The sequence below is a fragment of the Rhinoraja longicauda genome, chromosome 2, assembly GCF_053455715.1.
Source record: "Rhinoraja longicauda isolate Sanriku21f chromosome 2, sRhiLon1.1, whole genome shotgun sequence".
In the NCBI taxonomy this organism is placed as follows: Eukaryota; Metazoa; Chordata; class Chondrichthyes; order Rajiformes; family Arhynchobatidae; genus Rhinoraja; species Rhinoraja longicauda.
In genome coordinates, this window is record NC_135954.1 from 78,547,919 (window position 1) to 78,571,960 (window position 24,042).

At 41.1% G+C, this 24,042-nt stretch overlaps 1 protein-coding gene across 11 annotated transcripts in view; it reads right to left on the reverse strand.

The window, feature by feature from the left end:
• LOC144606022 (histone deacetylase 9-like) overlaps nt 1–24,042 on the reverse strand; it is a 514,560-nt gene that overhangs the window by 230,409 nt on the left and 260,109 nt on the right. For 10 of the 11 annotated variants that reach the window (XM_078421808.1, XM_078421873.1, XM_078421839.1 and 7 more), the window contains one exon: nt 10,040–10,111. In XM_078421808.1, coding sequence (XP_078277934.1) covers nt 10,040–10,111 — 72 coding nt within the window. Of the gene's footprint in view, nt 1–10,039; nt 10,112–10,444; nt 10,610–24,042 lie in introns of those variants that run through there. The other variant, XM_078421854.1, reaches the window with a different exon arrangement.

Genomic DNA, 24,042 nt, shown 5'->3' on the forward strand with positions numbered 1-24,042 from the left:
AGAGAACTGGAAGCATAATTACATAAAACCTCCAGGCAATCAGTGATGCTTGCTAAAATCAGTCAATGGGAAACAATAATGGAGAAACAATTAATTGCCTTGCAAAAAAGATAATTAATCTGATTTTAAATTGCTCTGTGTCTGTTACTAAGTTACATGTCTTGAATACCAGATCATTCTGTCGTATGCAGTTTGCATAGATCAAAGATTATGGCTATTAACTGTATACAATTCACCCTGAGTAATGTGGCTAAAAATAGCTGACTTCAGAAAAAGATCATTTTCTTTTAAAGGCAGCAAAAATGTGTCAATTGTCACTAAAATTACTAATTATCGCACTTGGCATTTGTATGGAAAAATACAACCAAATGCTGATGCAGGGTATTAGACCATGCCTTTTGATGTAAAAGATTGCAATGTTTTTGACAAACAATTAAAAATGCTTTTAAACAAAAAGAAAATGCTAACTATCAACTTACCACAAACACAAGCAAACTTTTATCCAAAATGTAACCATTCTGGTATTTAATGAGTCTTACTATTTTAAGAAGCAGCTTCAGATGTTCCGATAATGCCATAAGCTGGATATAGGAAACATACAGATAGCTGAACTGAGAATAGAATGCTTTTTAACCATGAACTTTAAATATTGCACTGTGAACATGTTGTGGGCTGCAGAATGGGTGTAGTTAGCAAAGACAAAAATGTACCATGCACAATTTATAGACTAGAAATTAAACCATGCACATATCGTTGTTAAGAGACAGGTGGTGAAAAGTAATCTCTGGGGCTCTAATTGTACACCATAAGCTGAAAAGTAAAAGACAACAACAGGTTCAAGCATGTAATTGAATTACATGCGACTGGTCATGGGATATTATATACAATGGACAAATACTTCACATGCTTCTCACTTAATTTATTAATTATACTTCAGATCATTCACCTTTTCAAGTTTCAGTGGCAACAGCCTTCTATTTAATGTGAAGGAATCGGTACCATGGGTCACAAGGGTGAACAGAAAGCCTGGTTAAAATCAGCTGCATTCAAACATCTCAAGCCCAATAAAGCTATCAAGGCAAGAGTCTGTAAAATGCAGCAAGAAGTCAACTCCAAGGTTTGCAGATGCAAGTTGGTGAAGACAGGGGTGGGAAAGATGTCCTATAATTTCCAACACAGGCAAACAAGGTACTTATGGTCTATAAGGAGTTTTTTGGCAAGTGAAATGCACTTTACCTTTCTAGCCATTTTAAATGGTTTCACTTGGGTGCATACATACTTATGGCTTTGCCATAGAAAATATGTTAACTGACATTGCCTTTCTAATGTTATGACGCTCTCACCCACCTGAGAAATTCAAAATGTACAATATATGACTCATAGTTATTGAAACAGTGGCAGAAAGGTTCACAATACGAATCAACGAGTAAAACGTTGCTCTGACTTTAACTACGCAAAGCCCTCTCATGTCCTAAAGCACGGTGGGGTTAAATAAATTCTGTCAGATTTTTAGACCGCAAAGGTTCCTTGAGGAGTTTCAACAACAGTCCTCAGGGCAGGACCTACATAGGAAATGGTAGGCCTCTGGGGAGTGTTTTGGAGCAGAGAGATCTAGGAATGCAGGTGCATGATTAGGGTTGCCAACTGTCCCGTATTAGCCAGGACATCCTGTATTTTGGGCTAAATTTGTTTGTCCCATACGGGACCGCCCTTGTCCTGTATTAGGCTCGGGGGTCGCTGTATGTCCGGACAGTGTAGGCTAACGGAGTGTGTTCGGGTAGCGGGGCCGAGTGTGTTTGCCTAACGGAGGGTGCGTAGCAACCCACCCTCCGGCCCGGGCAGCTGCCATTGGTGTAGTGGGAGCACGTGGCCACTGGCTGGTCAAGGTAACGTGGGGCAGGAGGGTGGTGATGGCACCTTTTGACTCTTATTTGGGAGTTCGAAAGTTGGCAGCGCTATGCATGGTTCATGAAAAGGTCACGTCGCAGGTAGATAAGGTGGTCAAAAAGGCATTTTGGCCTTCATTAGTGAGCGTATTGAGTGTAGAAGTTGGGAGGTCATGTAAGAGTTGTATAAGACGTTGGTGAGACCGCATTTAGAATATTGTGTTCAGTTCTGGGCACCATTTTAATGGAAAGATATTGCCAAAGATATCGTCAAGCTTGAAAGGGTTCAGAAAAGATTTACGAGGATGTTGCCAGGAATAGAGGGTGTGAGGTATTGGGAGAGGTTGAGTAGGCTGGGTCTCTACTCCTTGGAGTACAGGAGGATGAGGTGTGATCTTCTTGAGGTGTACAAAATCAGGTAGATGCACAGAGTCTCTTGCCCAGTGTAGGGGAATTGAGGACCAGAGGACATTGGTTCAAGATGAAGGGACAAAGATTTAATAGGAATCCGAGGGGTGACTTTTTCACGCAAAGGGTGGTGGGTGTATGGAACAAGCTGCCAGAGGAGGTAGTTGAGGCTGGGACTGTCTCAATGTTTAAGAAGTAGCTGGACAGGTACATGGATAGGACAGGATTGGAGGGATATGGACCAGGCGCAGGCAGGTGGGACTAGTGTAGCTGGGACATGTTGGCTGGTGTGGGAAAGTTGGGCCGAAGGTCCTGTTTCCACACTGTATCACTCTATGACTCCATGACTCTAAAACATCATGTATGCAGCCAGAGTATAAATGGTTGATCTGTAACACATTCTTACTAAGTTGCAAGATGGGGATGAAACAAACTATAGAGCGGAGGTGCAGAACCTGGCGGACTGGTGCTCGGATAACAACCTGTCCCTAAATACCACCAAGACCAAGGAGCTGATCATCAACTTCCGTAGGTCACATAACGGGGAATATGCCCCGATCTCTATCAACGGGGACAGTGTGGAGAGAGTGTCCAGCTTCAAGTTTCTGGGCACTCACATTTCGGAGGACCTAACATGGTCCAATAACACTGCTGCGCTGGTCAAGAAGGCACAGCAAAGACTGTTCTACCTAAGAACACTGAAAAAGTCTGGTCTACCCCAACAGCTGCTGACGACATTCTACCGCTGCACCATAGAGAGCATCCTAACGCATGGCATCCCTGTGTGGTACCTCAGCTGCACGGAGGCAGAAAGGAAAGCTCTACAGCGGGTAGCCCATAGAGCTCAGAGGGCCATCGGAACACAGCTACCAGACTTGGAGGGCATCTACAACACACGATGCCTCAGAAAAGCCACCAGCATCCACAAAGACTCTTCACACCCCTGCAACAGTCTGTTCGAACTCCTTCCATCGGGCAGACGATACAAGGCCTTCTACACCCGCACCTCCAGACTCAGGAACAGCTTCATCCCCAGGGCCATAGCTGCTATGAACCGGTCCTGCTGAACCGGATGGTCACAACGCATAGATCAACTTGCACTTTACCCTGTCTAAAACTGTTACAATTGTTTCGTTTCGTTGGGTTGCTGTTGTCTAAATTACTTAAATTATTGCATCGTATGGGAGGCGCATTCCCAATCTCGTTGTACCCCTGGGTACAATGACAATAAAGATATATTGTATTGTATTGTATTGTATTGTATGGGTTAGTGTTCTGTGTAATTGGCTGAACCTCTGGCCAATTCCGACCAGGCCCGTTCTAGAAAGACTTGGTTCTGGTTTTAAACCTGGGTATAAATCTGGAACTCAATAACATCTCTTGGTTACAGATGGTGGTGGTTCTTCCACATACTGTTATTCAGCTGTATATTTACACATCCATTTATGTTTTGGAGATGTAGCCTGCCTGCCTGCAGTAATCAGACACACCATTACCTCTTAAGAAAACAGCTGCTATTTTAACCATGGGTAGCTACTGATATTGAAAAGCAATAATTTCTATTGACATTTAGGCAAAAAATCTCTATTAAACAATGTAACAGAGCCTTTAGTATTTTCAGCTTGCGGTAACAAAAATAATTTTTTCCTATTGAAAATACCTTTAAACTTGAAAATCCTGTGGCAAAAATAACTTTGTTATTGCGACTCTGAGGTTCTCTCAAGCCTAATCTACTATTCTTCATTGACAAAATTGTCTTCATAAACTATTTTCCATAGCACACAGTTTTTTACAAACACAAATATCATGCTGCAGCAGAACAATATGTACTGCATTCCAGGTAATAGCAAGCTAGTTTATGTTACCTTTCATTGTAATTTAATCCTGGCATCCAGATAACTTTCTGATAAATCTGTGCAGTACCCCCTTCAAGCACAATATTTCTTCTTGAAGGTATGGTGCTTGAAACTTACTGTTGTGCCGTTCATTGCCAATAAACTCAGCACATCATTGTCACCCACTGAGTCAGCCACAGATTTGTGTCACAAAGAAGCCCAATCACACTACTTGAAACCAAATATAGATTATACTGAAACATCATTTTATACATTTGAATAACCAGCAAGTTATCATTGGATACGTTTAAACATTGCAAATTAACATTAATATTGTTCCAAGTGAATTTCTAACTGACATTCTTTGCTATCTTGTTTTCACCACATAATCCTACTGGATATTTGCCAATCTTGCAACAAGCAGGAAGGGAGCACATGAGAACCTCATTAGCAAAGTGACTACAGCAATGCAATCCGAAATGATTATATAATCTTCCTGGCATTCTATCGATAAAGGTTTCACTTAAAAGGCAATGTTAATCTCTTAGATGTCCACAGTCTTCATTATCGGGCTACATTAAAAAGGGTTTATAGAGTATTACACTACAGCCACTGTAACCAAATCAAGATTTATTTAATTGATAAACTGAAAATGAAATCATAAATGACATGAAAATATTTGCTAATTATGTTTATTAAAAAATCTATTCTCTTTTATAGTTTGCATCCAAAATGAAATTTAATTCGATCCATAAAGGTTGAACTAGTTGCTGTCATTGCATTAAATGGATAAAATATGTCCTGCAACACAATCAGTGTCTCCATTAATGAAGCTAACTGGGATCAAGATGAGCACCATAATATTAGCCTTCCAACACACCTAACTTAGAAACATAGGTGCAGGAGTAGGCCTTTCGGCCCTTTGAGCCAGCACTGCCATTCAATATGATCATAGTTGATCATCCAAAATCAGTACCCCGTCCTGCATTTTTCCCATGTCCCTTGATTCTGATAACTGAAAAACATTCTATATCTTATGCATTCCCACCCACCCATTCCCATTCCCTGCAATTCCCTATCATTTTCTCCCTCTTCCAAAGGGTACAGCCGGATGCTGGGCGTTATCTCAGGACTATTGACAGCCCTCCAACATTTCAACTCCAGAGATCCGAAATACAGAATTGAAATTATATTGGGATGTAATCATTGTAAACTTGGGAGGAAAAAAAGTATTAATGTCCACCACCAACAACTCCGCACCACAGAGTTACAGTTATACAAATTATTAGACAGATTTGAAAATGTAAAAGATACATGGAGGTGAAACAGCAGTGGTAATTTCCCAATTTTCACTGCTGGCAACAAACTGTGCTGGAAGTTCCAGCAGGATCTCCAAGCATTTTTTCCAACTAAATGATTAGCAACTGATTAACAGCACATGTTGAATTTCCAACATGTGTTACTAGTAAATCTGTCGCCATTTATCTGTCTCAACTTTTCTCACTTATCCTATTTCCATTCCTTCGCTTAACCCTTTCATTTCACTCAACTCCCTCCCCCCAGCCCATCTACCCCCATTTCCTCCTTATTTTATTAAGATAACTCTTTTCTTGCTTTCAAAATAATATATTTTTTAAGTTAATTAGAATGCAAAAATAAACTCTGCTTTGCTTTCTCCTTTCCGATGGCATTTTCATGCCAACCGTTCCAAGTTTCAGGAATTAATTTTCTTGGAAGTTCAATGAGCAATTATTTATGTATTCCATGCCTGAATTTTATCACAAACTTAGAACCTTTGTCATCTATTTCCAGAAATTTGTGCTCTATGTCCTCCGAAAATGATTTACATTTGTACAAATGTAGCAGGCTGTGAACAGTGATTTCAATTGGCATGCATCCTTCTTGCTGCCAATGTGCTCAGGGGCCCTGATTGTCTGTCTGTCCAGTTCCCCTTGCCCACATTCCCTTCATATAATGACCAAACATTTGTTTGTCCAATCCGGTGGCGGTACAGCGGCGCAGTAATAGAGACCCAGGTTCGACCCTGACAATGGGTACTGTCTGTATGATTTGTACATTCTTCCTGTGACCAGGTTTTTTTTTCTGTGTGCTCCAATTTCCTCCCACATTCCAAAGACATGCATGTTTATAAGTTAATTGGCTTCTGTTAATTGTTCCACATGTGTCAGATAGAACTAGTATAAGGTTGATCGTTGGTCAGCAAGGACTCAGTGGGTCAAAGGGCCTGTTTCTATGCTGTATCTCTAAATTAAACTAAATCCTTATCCCTTCAATTGCCTGTCAGACCCTTAAAATAACCACAATCTCTGTTCATCCATTTTTGCTGAATGCAACCTCCAATTCCCCTCCTCCTCCAGCAAAAACAGGTCAATCTTCTCCCTAAACAACCCTTCGTGGTGGTATATTTAACCCATCCTCTCTGTTTCTCCCAACTCTCCTCCCACCACTCACAGCTCTACACACTTCCTCCAGTTTAGTTTAGTTTGGTTTAGAGATGCAGCGCAGAAACAAGGCCTTTGGCCCACCGAGTCCGCACCAACCAGCAATCCCCGTACATAAACACCATCCTACACACACTAGATACAATCTACAATTATACCAAGCCAATTAACTTACAAACCTGTACGTCTTTGGAGTGTGGAAGGAAACCGAAGGTCACGGGGAGAACGTACAAACTCTGTGCAGCCAGCATCTGCAGTCGGGTCCGAACCCGCATCCCTAGCACTGAGACCGCTGTAAGGCAGCAACTCCAGCGCTGCACACACAATTCTTCTCAAACCCACTGTCCATCAAACCCCACAATCAGTGAGCCACCTCTTTACCTCCACAATGACAAGCAGACTAAAGACCTTTGTGAGTGCACAAAACCTGATCATCCATGATCACGTATGTGATAAAAAAAATTGCTGCTGAGGAGCCTTGCACGTATTTGGTGCAGATCCCCTTCTCACCAAACTAAAACGTACCTTGCCATTTGTAGCTCATTCTGTCTCGTGCCGACAACTCATGCGCATTAAGTTCTTCTACTTGCCAACAAAGCCAAGTTAACTGCTTGGTTTCATGCAAAGTTTTTTTAAATGTATTTTTTAGTAATTGCCTTAAAAAGACTCTTCTCTTGTCAAACAAGATTCAAAAGTGCTGGGAATACTCAGCACGTCATGCAGTTAGAATGGAGAAAGGAACGGTTGGTGTTGAATTTAGAAGTTGATCATGGAAGCAATTGGAGTTTAGTTTGGATTTATTTAGGTTAGAGACACAGCGTGAAAACAGGCCCTTCAGACCACCGGGTCCACACCGACCAGTAATCGCCACACATCACTATCCTATACACACTATTTACATTTATACCATGCCAATTAACCTACAAACCTTTACGTCTTTGAAGCGTGGGAGGAAACCTTTCAGAGAAAACCCACGTGGTCACGGGGAGAATGTACAATCTCTGTACAGACAGCTCCCGTAGTCAGGATCAAACCGGGTCTCCGGCGCTGCAAGTACTGTAAGGCAGCAACTCTAATGCTGTGCCACCGTGCCACCCATATGTCGGCTGAGAATAATTTTTGTCTTGATTCAGGGATTATTGCTTCTCCTAAAATTTGTAGAATTTTGCATAGGCGCGATTGGTGCTACCTCGCTAGTGCTTTAAATTGTTCTGCTGTTGGCAGTCCAGGACTCAAAACAATACAGTAAATCCAAGATCACTGCTGTCTGGGAGACAATGATTACAGTGCTAGGTTTGAGATCTTGATTTTCAGACACCTTTCCTCAGTTGACTTAGAGTGCAAATGACATTGGTGGTACCATTCATCCCTAGATTAACTCCAGCCTGGCTGGGAGTTTGCAGGTGATGAAGTGCATATATTGCAGTGAGGAAGAGTAAGATAGGCATTGATGGTGTTGACAAAAGTAGTCATGTGTAGATGCTCATCAGGAGCTTTTTAAATAAATATAGTGTGATGAAATGGAGATCATTTGAGCAGGGTAAATGTTAGGGGAAAATATACAATTAATGGCGTGACTCTTAACAGGATTGATATGCAGAGGGATCTTAGGCTCCAAAGTCCATAACTCCCTGAAAGTGGCAACACAAGTAGATAGTATGGCAAAGAAGGCATACGGTATGCTTGGTTAAATTAGTCAGTGAGTATTGAGTATAAAAGTCAAGAAGTCATGATGCAGCTTAATAGGAATTTGGTTAGGCCACATTTGGAGTATTGCGTACAATTCTGGTCATCCCATTTGAGGAAGGATGTGGATGCTTTGGAAAATGTGCAGAGGAGGTAAGCAGAATGATGCTTGGATTAGGGGGTATTAGCTGCAGGGAGAGGTTGGACAAACTTGGATTGTTTTTGCTGGAATGCCAGAGGTTTTGGTGATACCTGATAGATAGTATATAAAATTACGACAGGAAAAATCAAATACTAAAAGGCCTAGCTTGAAGATGAGAGGTTGAAGGACATGTCCAAGGCAAGATTTTTTTTAAACACAGAAGGTGGTGAATGCTTGGAACATGCTGCCGGGGGTGATGATAACTTTTAGATAGGCATATGGATATGCAGGGAATGGAGGGATATGGGTTACGTGTGGAGGTAGATAAGTGATGATCATGTTCGGCACAGACATTGTGGGCCGAAGGGCCTGTTCTTGTGCTGCACTGCTCTATGATCTATGTACACACTATGTGTTGAGTTAATCATGCTAGAGACATTGATTTTTCATCTAATATTATAGGATCGCATAGTCTCGTTGTACCCCTGTACAATGACAATAAAGATATATTGTATTGTATTGTATCACACAGTCAATTCATTTTATATTCACTTCTGTTCGGTGGTGAAATACCGAAACAGTGACCTCACCTGACATGCCCCGAATAACAACAGCCAGGAATGACTCTTGAGATATTTTAATATCCCAATTTTTTAAACATTTTGTTGATATGTGGACATACTGCATTCTCACACGATATCCGGGCATTGTAGGAGTCTTATTTGGAACTGACTCTGGAAGTGTATCCTTATTTGGATAGCCTCAAAAATTGTATAAGCATGTGGAGAAAAGATTGCAAGCATCAGTCAATTCTATAAGAGGATGCTCTTCTTGAAGCAATGCCTCCAGTACTGATGTTTTTTCAGCTGAGATTATTAAAAGTGACAAATCAGGAAGGTGTACAACTCACTTCAGGGCAGCTCTGATGAAAGTATGGGATGCACAAGGAAACCAATATGTATGAAAATAAAATAACTTAGCCACACTATCATCAATCTGCACTGTCTTTCTCTGTGAATCCATCTGTACAATATAGTGAGATATGTATTTATTTCCAGGAGAGCTGCACACCGACAGTTCTGTAGACTTGTACACACGTACACACTACCGCACGCACGCACGCACGCACGCACACACACACACACACACACACACACACACACACACACACAGACACACACACACACACACACACATTCTCTTATCTTCACTTTCCCTGTGGTACCTGGTGCATAGGTATCTCACTTACGCAACATTACTAAAATTAGCTATTCAGAGGGAGGGATGATAAAGGCGGGGAACTGAAGCTAACCTTTCCTCTTCGTGTCATAAAATAGCATGCTGCCCAATTTTACACATTGCACCAGAAATCATCCTTTATCCATATGTAACACATAAAACAAATCCCAATAATACATTATGTTATACAATGTTGCAATAGACTCTTGATGTTGAATTGATCATATTTATTTATTTTTTAATCTGAATTTCTCTGCTGTTCTACTATTACCTTTTCACTGATTATAGAGTGCAGGGTTCAAGTGACCCAATTTAATAGTAAGTCGAGAAGAGAAAGGCACATTGTTCGTGCATTAAAAGTCTGAAAGCAAAACTGCTTACCTGAGGTGAGCACACCGTGCATTTGTTGTGGAGCCAACAGCTGGAGTGGTTGCTCTCGTTCAGAAATCCCATCTGAGGAGAAACACATTTCAGTCTCATAAATAGTCTGCAGCATCTTTCTTTTGTCCTTACTTGAGCCCATAAAGCTTTATCAGAATACCAATAGAGTCATTTCCTCTCTAATTCCTGAATCAGACGATTTGCATCACTACATCGTAAACTGCTCTCTCTCTCTCTCTCTCTCTCACACGCACATAGACACACACAAATGACTACAAAAACACACACACACAACCTTAAACTGTAAGCCAATTCCCCCTTTCACTATTATACTTCATGCAAGCCAAACACATATCCAGTTATAAAAAGCAACCAAACATTTCTGCAAAAAAATCTTTTTTTTACCTCTTTTTAGCCAATTTGGTTTGCCTTGTTGAGGAAGCCGAAAGCAGCTGGAAAGGTGCAGTAACAGCAGCTGACGGAAGGTATTTTTTCTCTTCTTTGCAAGCAATAGAGGATTTAAGTTAGTACAGAGCAGTCCCCTCACTGCTCTGCCCTGCTCATTTCCCTCCCAGTTGATAGAAGCAAGTAATGAAACGTTTTCTTATGAATCAACAACACAGTCCGAAAGTGACAAAAATAGAACAATGGCTGGTGTTAACCAAAAATAGGTCATGCATGGCAAGAGATTGAACTGTATTAATGCATTTGAAAAAATACCACTGCATGTGCAAACAGTGTACAGCTGTTCAATCCCTCAGCTGAAAGTGCTGTTCTCCAGTCCTACTGCAATGTCTGAAAATGTATTGACTTCTATTTTTGTTCATACACTTAGAATAGACGCTGTTTCACCAGATCCTGTTTACATTAGATCAAAATCATTCATATTTGTCCAAGTTAATTATAGTTAAACATTTTGAAGCTATTGCATAAGTGGTGCTATCATTATTAAAACAGCGCCATTTCTGAACTTGACATTTTAAGCAGGCTCCAAAGTTAAATTGGGAAATCAGTTCAGTGATCAGGTTCATGCTTAGGCTCATGCTAAGACAGTTTAATGCAGTCATTTTTGTGGATGCACTCAATGGGTGAAGTATTAGCTGATAAGTAAATCTCTACATCAGCTATGCACTTTATTATCTAAATGAAGTGCACGACTCGTAAGCAAAATAGTTTCAGAATAGTTCTTCTGGGACCTGCCAGTTTAATGATTAACATTGCCGGCTGATTTTCTTGCATCAGAACAGCCCATATTACATGTAGATAATCATTCATGTGTAAATCTCACAGGTTAAAAAGTTGTTAGTCATGACTTTCACTGCCGAAGATAAATGTGCTTACATTTTTAAAACTTATCTGAAGAATGCAAGACTTTTCAGAGACAATTCAAGTTCTTCTGAACTAGTTACTCCTACTAAATATAGCAGCCAAATTATGCAAAAATAGACCCACAAACAACTCTAAGATAATCTATGAAATGAGCTGGTTAAGGAATTAATGATAGCCCAAAAAACTCCTCGACCTCTTCTCCAAGCAGTGGGATTTTAAGCATTCTGAGAAACAGATAAGGCCTTGGCTTAATGCATTGTCTGAAAATCATCTCCTTCAGTCTCTTAACACCCTATCTCCACTGAAGTAGCAATATATTATTTTAATAAAATGTGATAATGCATTTGATCTATTAGGCCTTAAATATAGCTTAAAATTCCATGGTTTAATTTGTTGTGGTATTTTAAATACATAACTCAACGAGGCCCAATGGCATTTTCAGATGTTTGGTCTGGAAACAGTCAAAGAAGAAGCAACTCATGTGTTGCATCGGCCCCCGGGCATGTTGCACCTTTCAAAGATGGTACAGCACATTCATCAAGTTGTTTCCAAGCATCCCCTGCAATTTCACAGGATGAAGCATGAGCCAAAGCAAGGGTCCATTGCTAAACATATCTGGCTCCTCTGCAAAAATGGCAGGACGAGCTCTTTAGCTTTATATTGCAAAAAAACTACCTGCCTCCAATCGACACACCTCACTTACTCACACCCACCCCTCCAAAATCCTGGAAGCACTGGGACTATGCAGACACAAGAGAAATTGCAAAACACAGCCAAGCATCTAAGCACACAGCATTCACAGGGTATATTCAGAACATAAGCAGCCGTATATTGTACTATCATGCTTCAAAAGTATTAAAGCACTCTTTGGCGTCTTTCTAGCTTGAAGTTAAATTTTGCACTCTTGGCCATCATTCACGATAAAATCATTTGAGGAAAATTCTATTGCCCAGTATTGAGTGCTTCTCCAACCAAATCTCATTTGGATTTTAAATTGTTTTACAGTACATTACCCTCTCAGTACCTTGCTCTATTACAGATTCAGCTCTGCTTGAAAAACTGTTGGGAAGCATTAATCTCAATCTATTAATGGATTCAAGAGAACAAAAAAAAAAGTAAATAAACAAGTATGGTAAATGGAGCGATTAGATTAAAACAGTTCCTGGCCAACCTTTACAGTCTAACAAAGGTTAACTGGGCAGCTTCTGCCAGCTCCCAGGATGGCATCAGTCAAATCTGCACCCAGGGGACTAAGTGTGTGCTCTCCTGATTCAAGTCACTGTTTCTCCAAAAGCAGTTTAGGTCTTTGACATGAGAGTAACTTATACCATCCGCTCCGTTACAGATACCTAACATCAAAGATAAAACTTACGTAGAAATTAATATCTGGTGTATGATAATTTTTAAAAAAAGAATACTCACTTATCAGTCTCATAAATGGCAAGATAGTTACCTTCATTTAAACTAACAATTTTCATTTTGTTTTCTTATAATGGAGTGGACCTTCCACTTAAAATGCTCAGAGTATTGCACATAACTGGGTGGAATTTCAGAAATCCCAAGTGAAAGTGTAACTTCTGAACTTCTGTTCAGCTGATAACTTGCTCTGCCCAGCTAAACTCGAATACTTGCACTGCCCAGCTGAACTCCACATGGAGTTCAAAGGGGGAACATAAAAATCTGGTCACTTCCCAGCATTTTAGTTGGGAAAATTTCCCGCTGAGTGTGTGGAATGCTAGCTAACCAATGAGCATTAATAGGATGATATCTCTCCTGACAGAAGGTGATTCATTCAGCCAATTTTTTTTAATGTTCTAATGTTTTCAATGTTATAATTGCCTTTACTTAAAATAATCTTAACATTTTCAAAAGTGTTTTTAATTTCAATCATTGTGAGTGTTTGAATATCAGGACACTGACAGTGTTAATTGCTGGAGGAACTTAACTTATCAGGCAGCATTGCTGAAGGACATGAATAGGTCACATTGCTGGTCAGTCTAAAGACCCAAAATGTCATCTACCGTGTCCTTCAGAGTTAATAATAATAATAATACATTACATTTATATAGCACTTTTCATATACTCAAAGACGCTTTACAGGGTGCTGCTTGAATTGCTGAGGTACTCCAGAACTTTTTGTTTAACTCAAAATTCCAGCATCTGCAGTTCCATGCAAGAATCAAGAGTGTTTTATTGCCATATGACCTGGAACGGAACAATCAAATTCTTACTTGCAGCAGCACAACAGCTATGTAAACAAGGAACTGAAGATGCTGGTTTACACAAAAGTCACAAAGTGCTGGAGTAACTCAGTGGCTCAAGCAGCATCTCTGGAGGACATGGATAGATGAAGAAGTCTAAAGACGGGTCCTGATTCAAAATGTCTATGTTCTCCAGAGATGCTGCCTATCCTAACGAGTTACTCCGGCACTTTGTTCCTTTTATTTGCAGTTTTTCCACTGACAGTGCTCACAGTCTGTAAACACGGAGATGGAGTTTTGCCAGGTATCTAGGCCACTGTGGGAGCCTGAGTCACATCTAGAGAAGCTCCAAACGGCAAAGTCTCGCCTTTGAGCTGAGAGTTCACCTCCGAGTGGAAGAGTTCACCTGGGCCTCATTCCAGGAAAGAGTGAGGCTTCAGGTGAGGTATCAACTGAGCTCAGGTATCTGCCCATCAATATCTGTGCCAACTTAGAAAAAGGGCTATCTGTAAAATCTATGGACATTGTTTATTGTAAGCTTATTAATACAGGGTTATTCTAAACTCAACTGATCAGCAGTAGATTCTGTGGTAGTATTTCTTTCATTATTACTGTGCAATTTAGAAGTTGATTCTGTATTATTGCAATTATAAAACCTTCTCCTTGAGACATTATTTAGGAGGAATGGATTATAAAGGCATTGGCTTAAAGTGCTATTCATGGTTTGTAGAATTTATTTGGACACAAAATTGTAACGTGCACAATTTAACAGCAATTATGCAAACCACGGATTACATAAGTCTCTTGATTGGAAATAAATATTCCTTGGGTTAACTTTCATGGATTTTTATTTGGCATCCCTAATATGGAGGTTATTAATCTTACTACTTTGCTGAAAGATTCCGCTCAATCAAAGAAACTCATACACACGAGTAGTCAATGAGTGACTGATAGGGAACTGAATTACCCTGGAATCTTGTGCAATTTATAGTCAACTACTTGATTTCGCTTGTAATTAGTAACTTGCTATTTTCCCAACAGGATCCCCTTTGTTGCTCACAATTCGAATGAAGCAGCAGACTACTAAGGAAAATTTGATGTATTTAATTTTAAGAGAAAGAAGTGAAAATGCAAAATAGAAAAAGATTTAAATGCAAACAATGCATCTTGTCTGCTTCCAATAATCTGTGAAGTGCATTACGCAGTATGAATCACACGATAAGTTTTAAATTGACCTCACATCATAAATAAATAAATATCTGATCTTGGAATGGAACTTTGCCAACAGCAATCCAAATCGGGATTTTGGGAACGTAGCTCCTAATTATCTGCATATTAAAATAATATGTAATTTTGCATACATAAAAATTACTTTTGTTTAAAGGTTTATTCTTTCGTTGTTTATGCCTATCACAATGATGTGCTTTAAAAATAAGTGGATTTCATGATGTGATAGGATGAAAGCATAAAGAATGCATGGTCAAGAAGGCTACATGGTTGTTGTGCTACTTAAAGATTGATGTACTGTAAGCAGCAGGATACCACCGCTTCAGCATCTGTCACTAATGAAATAATGTCCATAACATTGTGCTTATATGTTTTGAGTTATCTTCAATTCAGTTGGACACCATACTATTACAAAACCCTTGTGACTCATTGAAAATGACGTCATTTGTACCATGGAGACGTATTTTAAGAGATTACAAACAATGAACATATCGTGACTTTATTTATATCCAAAAAGAAAAACGCAATTTAAATTCCATCTGCTCTCACATCTTTCTATCATTTGTCCGAGAGCCATGACCTCCAGCTCCAATAACAGCTTATTTCCATGAAACATCAGGCTCTTTAACCACCCTGCACAACCATATCTCAGCGATGAACAACTATGTACTGTTTGTAGGTTGCACTACGTACGTTGGCATGCATTGTTATGGTCCAATTACCTGGTATATTTAACACCTCTTCAGATCATTCACCTTGTTGTGGTGAAGGGGCTTGCGTGCCCCCATGATTCTGAGAGCGATGCCATCGGAAGTACTAGCTTCTGGTAGGGCCACACATGGCGGTAAGGTCGAGGATGAGGGTCCAGACTAAGAACGATCGAACCTACAAGACCTCAACAGCGGACCAGGTGGATTGTTACTTTGAACTCAACGGCTGTGAAGGCGGATGAGGGCTGCAACAGATCTATCAGCTCCAATCGTCTTGGTTCCCTTGCCATTGGAATTAGTTGATTGATTTGTGAAGGACCATGTGCTTCTTGGAGTGCAACATCAAGTATATGTTAAACAAACACACGCACAGGCGTCTTCGTTCAACGGAACATAGACCATCATCCTCGACCTTGAGGGATAGCCACGACGATGATGATATTTAACACTTATTTTGTACATCTAATTTATTGTACTATTGTTCATTGTATTTTTATTTGTTGTTTTGCTGTGTTGTTATTTTAATTTTAATGCACCTATAAAAAAGTTGCAGATAGGAAGTTCATTGTTATATTCCTGGTGCATATGACAATTAAACACTCTTGACTGTTATCTGCCTCGGCATTTTCGGCTGCACAGTGGCACAGTGGTAGAGTTGCTGCCTTACAGTGGCCTGGATCCGGGATCGATCCTAACTATGGGTGCTGTCTGTATGGAGAGTTTGTACGTTCTCCCATGACCGCACGGGTTTTCCCGGGTGCTCCTGTTTGCTCCCGCACTCCAAAGACGTACAGGTTTGTACGTTAATTGGCTGCAGTAAAAAATGTAAATTGTCCCTAAGGTGTAGGATAGTGCTAGTGTACGGGGATCACTGGTCAATGTGGACTTGGTGGGGCAAAGGGCCTGTTTCCACGCTGTGTCCCTAAACTAAGCAAAGATAAGACAGTCGGAGGGGGGTATATATCAACTTTATTTATGTTCTTCTCTAATTGACCATTAAGACGATAATACAAGAGTCAAGCCAATTATTTCATTATATTAATATCATACTTGCCAGCTTAAAGATCTCCGAGAAACTGACTGGACCTTCAAAAAAACACTAACACAATGTCAAAAATCTGACAGAGTGTATATCTTAAAACAAGATCCAAGTACAGCTGCACAGGCAAAAAGCGTGCTGAGGGTGATTGGAGACATATATTTAATTGTTTTACATACGATGGTTATTATTTCTGCATCTGATCCAAGTTAAAATCTAATCTGACAGACTCCATGACCACATTGATTAGAATATGGATTATGCTGCTGCTGATTGGGAGGCAAAGGAAAGAGAAGTTATTCTTGAAAAAAGTTATTTGGCTTTAGAATAATGTTTTAAAATATTTTACAATTCGATAACTTTATTATCATCTTTTGAAAATATATTGAAATTCAATTGTAATTACTTTTGTTTCTCTGAAAGGCAGACATTTAAAAAGTATTAAATAAAAAACAACTACAGATATTGAAAATCTGAAATAAAATGGAAAATGGGAAAACTCTCTCCCAGTACTGATGAATCAGAGAGCAGAAAGATGCAGAAATAATGACTCCACACCAACCATCAATCACCCATTGACTAATGATGTGTGGGCCGTGCGACCAGGAGGGAGGACCTGTAGAAGGAAGCCACCGAGACGGCCCCTGCTCATTCCCCCCCTGAGGACCGGAGAGGAGGATGGAAGGAGCCGGCGATGGCCGACACAGGAGCATGGGCTGGTAAGAGAGTGAGGCAGGGTCTCACCTTCCTCGCACTCAAAGTTGGCTGGGGAAGGCGCCCCAGGCACAAAGGCTGAAGGTGACCGGATGGGGAGAGGGAGGACAGTCTAATGTGTCCTCTGGACTGCGACAACCTGGACAGGGGCGGCGGCTGAAGGCCCTGCAGCAGCCTGGGACTCACTCAGGCGATGCTCCAGAAGAATGCATGCACGGACCAGACTGGAGTTTGGAAATCTAGCGACTCTCGCATGTGTGGGCTATTTCTGTGCACTTTGTACTAAGCAGGATTGTGCTTAGGTATGGCAATACTTCACTGAACTGTATGCAAAAAAATAAGAATTTCACCCTATGTTTTCATAGAAACATAGAAAATAGGTGCAGGAGTAGGCCATTCGGCCCTTCGAGCCTGCACCGCCATTCAATATGATCATGGCTGATCATCCAGCTCAGTAACCTGTACCTGCCTTCTCTCCATACCCCCTGATCCCTTTAGCCACAAGGGCCACATCTAACTCCCTCTTAAATATAGCCAATGAACTGGCCTCAACTACCTTCTGTGGCAGAGAATTCCACAGACTCACCACTCTCTGTGTGAAGAAATGTTTTCTCATCTCGGTCCTAAAAGACTTCCCCCTTATCCTTAAGTTGTGACCCTTGGTTCTGGACTCTCCCAACATCGGGAACAATCTTCCCGCATCATGTGTAATAATAAAGAACCGTTGAATGATTAATATACAAATTCAATTTTTTTAATCTCCCATACTCACATAGTGTCATAGAGCTTTAAGCAGAGGAGATAGGCCCTTCGGCCCAACTTGCCCACAACGGCCAACGTCCCATCTACACAAGACCCACCTGCCTGCATTTGACCCAAACCACTCTAAATCTGTCCTATCCATGGTGTTTCTTCAACTTTGCGATCGTACCAGCCTCAGCCTCAACCTCCTCCTCCGGCAGCTCGTTCCATTTGCCCTCCACCCTTCGTGTGAAAAAGTTACCTTGAGGTTCCTATTAAATCTTTCCCCTCCCCTCACCTTAAATCTTTGTCCTCTGGTTCTTGATTCCCCTACTCTGGACACAAAACACTGTGTGACTACTTGATCTACTCTCATCAAATCCCTCCTGATTCAACCAGCCTCAAAGACACGAGGGGCAATTTATAGTAGCCAGTCCACACATCTTTGGTGTGTGGGACGAATTCCACCCGGTCACGGGAAAAACATGCAAACTTCATACAGACAGCTTTCAAAGTCAAGACTAAAGCAGGGTCTGAGGCAGTAAATACGTTAGATGCACCACTGTGCCACCCAGGTCTTCAACCTGAAATGCAATGCCCGATTTCTTTCCAAGAGTGCTGTCCTACCTGCCGAGTGCATCAAATGTTATCTATTTATCACCATATGAAAATCATTCACAGTTTTATTTTCAGCTAGTCAAGATCAAGGCAAAGATGGAGAGCTGGGCTTTAATATGATCATGGCTGATCTACTCCTTTTCCATGTTAGTTCCCTTCACCATCAATTCTTTGATCTATCAAATATATATCCATCTCCACCTTAAATAGATGTAATGATCTGTCATCTGCTATCCTCTGCCCCAAGAGAAATATAGGAGATGGGGAAAGATCCAATAGCAATGTTTAAAATAGATTTGGACATGACAATAGACAATAGGTGCAGGAGGAGGCCATTCGGCCCTTCAAGCCAGCACCACCATTCAATGTGATCATGGCTGATCATTCTCAATCAGTACCCCGTTCCTGCCTTCTCCCCATACCCCCTGACTCCGCTATCCTTAAGAGCTCTAACCAGCTCTCTCTTGAATGCATTCAGAGAATTGGCCTCCACAGCCTTCTGAGGCAGAGAATTCCACAGGTTCACAACTCTCTGACTGAAAAAGTTTTTCCTCATCTCAGTTCTAAATGGCCTACCCCTTATTCTTAAACTGCGGCCCCTTGTTCTGGACTCCCCCAACATTGGGAACATGTTTCCTGCCTCTAACGTGTCCAACCCCTTAATAATCTTATACGTTTCGATAAGATCTCCTCTCATCCTTCTAAATTCCAGTGTATATAAGCCTAGTCGCTCCAGTCTTTTAACATATGATAGTCCCGCCATTTCGGGAATTAACCTAGTAAACCTAAGCTGCACGCCCTCAATAGCAAGAATATCCTTCCTCAAATTTGGAGACCAAAACTACACACAGTACTCCAGGTGTGGTCTCACTAGGGCCCTGTACAACTGCAGAAGGACCTCTTTGCTCCTATACTCAACTCCTCTTGTTATGAAGGCCAACATTCCATTGGCTTTCTTCACTGCCTGCTGTACCTGCATGCTTCTTTTCAGTGACTGATGCACTAGGACGCCCAATTCTCGTTGTACGTCCCTGTTCCTAACTTGACACCATTCAGATAATACTCTGCCTTCCTATTCTTACCACCAAAGTGGATAACCTCACACTTATCCACATTAAACTGCATCTGCCAAGCATCCGCCCACTCACACAACCTGTCCAAGTCACCCTGTAACCTCATAGCATCTTCCTCGCAGTTCACACTACCACCCAGCTTTGTATCATCTGCAAATTTGCTAATTACACATGAACAGGCATGGAATTGAGGAATAGGGAATATGTGCAGGCTGATGGGATCAGTTAGATTGATATCATGGTCAGTGAAGACTTGGTTGGCCGAAGGGCCTGTTCTATGCTGTACTGTTCAATGTTCTGTGAAAGACATTATATAAATAGGTGTTGTCATGGATGTTGTTGGAATTGATTGTCAGCAGTTGTGTGTCTCATCATAACAGCTGAGGCAGAGATTATATCAAATGGGAATCCATGGTCCATCTCCTACGCCCTGAAACTCCTGGATGCCTGCCATCATTCCAACAGAATTGACAAATATTTTTTTTCTGCATTTCCACAGTTCTTCTGCCAAAGCCTCAATGAACAAGTGGGAGTACTCCCATGAAACTTCACCCCCATTGAATCTTGCAATGTGGAATTATATTACCAAGCTAATTGTGCTTGTGCAAGAATGCCAAAAAAAAGTTTCACTTAATATCAGTCATGTGTATTTTCGCCATTATCTTCGATTGCGTGTGTCCTTGTTAAAAATAATATATACTTCTGTTTTACAAGATATTATAGAGTGCACTTTCACTCGTTTCTGTTTAAAATGTTCAAATGACGGTAACTCATTAGCCAAGGTTCGGTGGTAAGTACTCTTGACTCTTGAATGGTGGTGATAAATGCATACATGCGTATCGATACTATGGTTTATTGACACGAGCACACGTTTTGGAATCGTGGTCAAAGACAAATTTCTTCCATCAGATCATTAATAAAGGTAGTGAAAAACAAAAGGTCACAATGCTGACCCAACTACCAGCTTGCTCACAGAACCCACTCCAGTAATGGTGGTTTCAGTCCATATGATCGCACCTCTTACTTTACTCAATGCAAATGTTTCCAAACCACGATAAAAGTATTTATTTCATGAGGCACATCTCAGAGGCACATCTCATGAGGCACATCCACGATGACCATGGATTCCCATTTGATATAATCTCTGCCTCAGCTGTTATGGTGAGACACACAACTGCTGACAATCAATTCCAACAACATCCATGACAATCCTTATTTATGTAATGTCTTTCATAGAACATGGAACAGTACAGCACAAAACAGGTCCTTTGGCCAACCAAGTCTTCGCGGACCATGATATCAATCTAACTGATCCTATTTTCATGAGGCACATCACAGAGGTTTTTGCAAACCGGCAAAACAACATGTGGGACAGTTCAACCATTTTGCCAGTGCGCCACCAGGTAAGTTTGCCGACAGTCTCATATAAAGGGAATCATTATTCCATTTGGCCTGTATCTGTACACTGTGGATGGCTTGATTGCAATTATGTATAGTCTTTCCCCTGCTGGACAGCATGCAACAAAACAGCTTTTTGCTGCACCTTGGTACATGTGACAATAAAAAACGAACTAGCTAACTAAACTGTGATTTTGTAAGCTAATGCCTAATTTCTTCATAAAATTAAAGGACTGCAGATGCTGGTTCATACATAAAAGTATGTACAGTGCTGATGTAACTCAGGTCAGGCAGTATCTCTGGAGAACATGAAGAAGTGATGTTTTGGGTAGAGACCCTTTTCCTATTTTCATTGCATTTTGAAAACACCTAAACCAGATTTTAATAACATCAAAATCTGTAGTCTTTTTTTTGTTCTGGTTTATTTTCACCCACATGTTTAGACCGTAATGGTGTATCCTTATTGTTTTGATGTGTTTATGCTTTATTCTTAATTGTTAACTGTATGTTTGTGTTGTCATTTGTGAGCGGAGCACCAAGGCACATTCCTTGTATATGCATACTTGGCCAATAAACTTATTCATTCATTCATTCAATTCTACCATTAACCTTATGATGCATATTTTTCCAATGTTCTGTACAATTTTCCTGTTAGATATATTCCTTTTTGGATACTATCATTTTGTCAGATTTTTAATCTTCTTTTGAACATAATATTGATTTTAGGTATGATTCTGTTAGCTCCCCTCGTGAACAGAGACATCAGACATACAACACAGAAACAGGCCCTTCAGCCCACCTTGTCCATGCCAGCTGGCATACTGGGCTGGTCCCATTTCGGCCCATTTGGCCCTTTCCCACTCCATCTGTACATCTGTCCAAATGTCTTTTTCAAAGTCATAATTGAATCTGCTTCTATAGTTTCTCTGGCAGCTCTGTTATGGCTACAATTTCCCAGTCCCCCGAGCCAATCCACACCCTGAGCCCATCTGCCTTGAAGCTCCAACATTGAAATTAATATAATTTAAACCATAAATCTTTTTTTTCTGCTTGCCTGTCATGTTCTGTTTAATGGCAACAATTAACACCAACTTCTCATCTGTTCCCTTTTTGGTCTGGGATCCTCCCCTCCTGCTAATTTTAACTTAAACCTGCTCGAGTAGCACTAGTAATCTCCATCGCAGTGCATCAGTCCCCCTCCAGTTGAGGTGCAACCCATCCCTCTTGTGCAGGTCACCTCTGCCTCAGAAGGAATTCCCATCGTCCAAAATTCTGAACCCTTGCTCCCTGCACCAACACGTCAACCACGGATGTGACCGGCCTACCCTTCTATTCCTGTCCTCACTCGCATGTGGCACTGCAAGGGTGGTAATCCAGATATATCTAACATTTTTCCTAACTTCCAATATTCATTCCATAGGACTCATCTCTTTTCCTACTCATGTCATTGGTATCAATTCAAACAACGGCCTTTGGCTGCTTACCCTCAACCCCGATAATGTTCTGCAGCAGCACTAAGACATCCTGAACTCTGATACCAGGGAGACAATGCACCATCCTGGAGCAAAACACAAGTATTGGAGGAACTCAGCGTGTCAAGCAGCGTCTATGGAGGAAATAGACAGACAATGTTTCATATTGGGGCCCTTTTCAGACCGATTGGAGCATACGTCTCACTTGTCAGGCTTTGTTCCAGGTGGGGGACCTCTCTTTTTTGTCTTTCTCCCACTATTCCGATCAGTCGAACAAAGGGACTTGACCTGGAACATTGTCTATCAATTTCCTCCACAGGTGATGCCTTACCCATTGAGTTTCTTCATCATTTTGTGTTGTGCTCAAGATTCAAGCATCTGAAGTTTCTTGTGACACCATCGTGAAGCCCCATTTGCAGCCACTGAGTCTCATGTCTGTTCCTAACTCTAGAGTCTCCTACCACTGTAGTCCTGTCCGACTTCACCCTACCCCAATGTGCTTCAGACCTGGCTGCTATTGCTTTCCCTCATTCCTCCCAGCATTATCCAAAAGGGTAAACGTGTTTGAGGGAAATGGCCACATGAGATTCCTGCACCGTCTTCCTACTCACTTTCCTGGTTCTCACCCATCAACTTTATACCTGCACCTTAGGTGTGACCATCTTACTACAAATCCTCTCTTTGATGCTCTCATTCTCCCAGACAAACCTGAAGTCATCCAGCTGCAGCTCCAGTTCCCTCTCTCAGTCAGGAGCTGCATGAAGTATGAACAAATCTGGTGTAGTCCTCAGAGACACTGGAAGTTCCCACATCCTTCAGGAGGAACATACCAGTGCCCTACCTAATGTCCCAACTGCACTTAGACAAAGGAGACAGACCTTACCACATCTTATCTTGCTGTCACCCTCTGCTCAGCCTCCTCATCAAATCCTCTGGAGTCAAAGCCTCAACACTTACCCTCAGAGCACTTCACATCAAAATATAGCCTTTCCAAAATGGCTGCTCACAATAGGATTATATGGAGCTGAGCCCATGAATTCTTTCCCGAATGTTTCTTCGCCTTGTTGTATTCCCAAGAGTCAGTGAAGTTGCATTTTTCCCCCCAAAGTTGCTCCATCTTTCAATGAATTAATAGCTCAGTATTCTGCCCCAATTTTACCTTCCTACACTAACTTCAGAGTTGCACACCTAAGAAATGGGCCCCTCAGCTCATTGCATCCATGTCTACCATTTTACTAAAGATACACACAAAGCGCCAAGTTACTCAGCAGGTCAGGCAACATCTTTGGAGAAAAAGGTTGGGTGACGTTTTGGGTCGGGACCCTTCTTCAAAGTTTACTTACCTACACAGATTCCATTTTCCTTCATTAGAACTGTATATTTCTAAAACTAGCCTATTCTAGTCCTCCAACAAATGTCTCTGAAATGTATCTGACTTCACCACCTCCTCTGACAGCAAGTTCCTAATATTGTTCCTAATG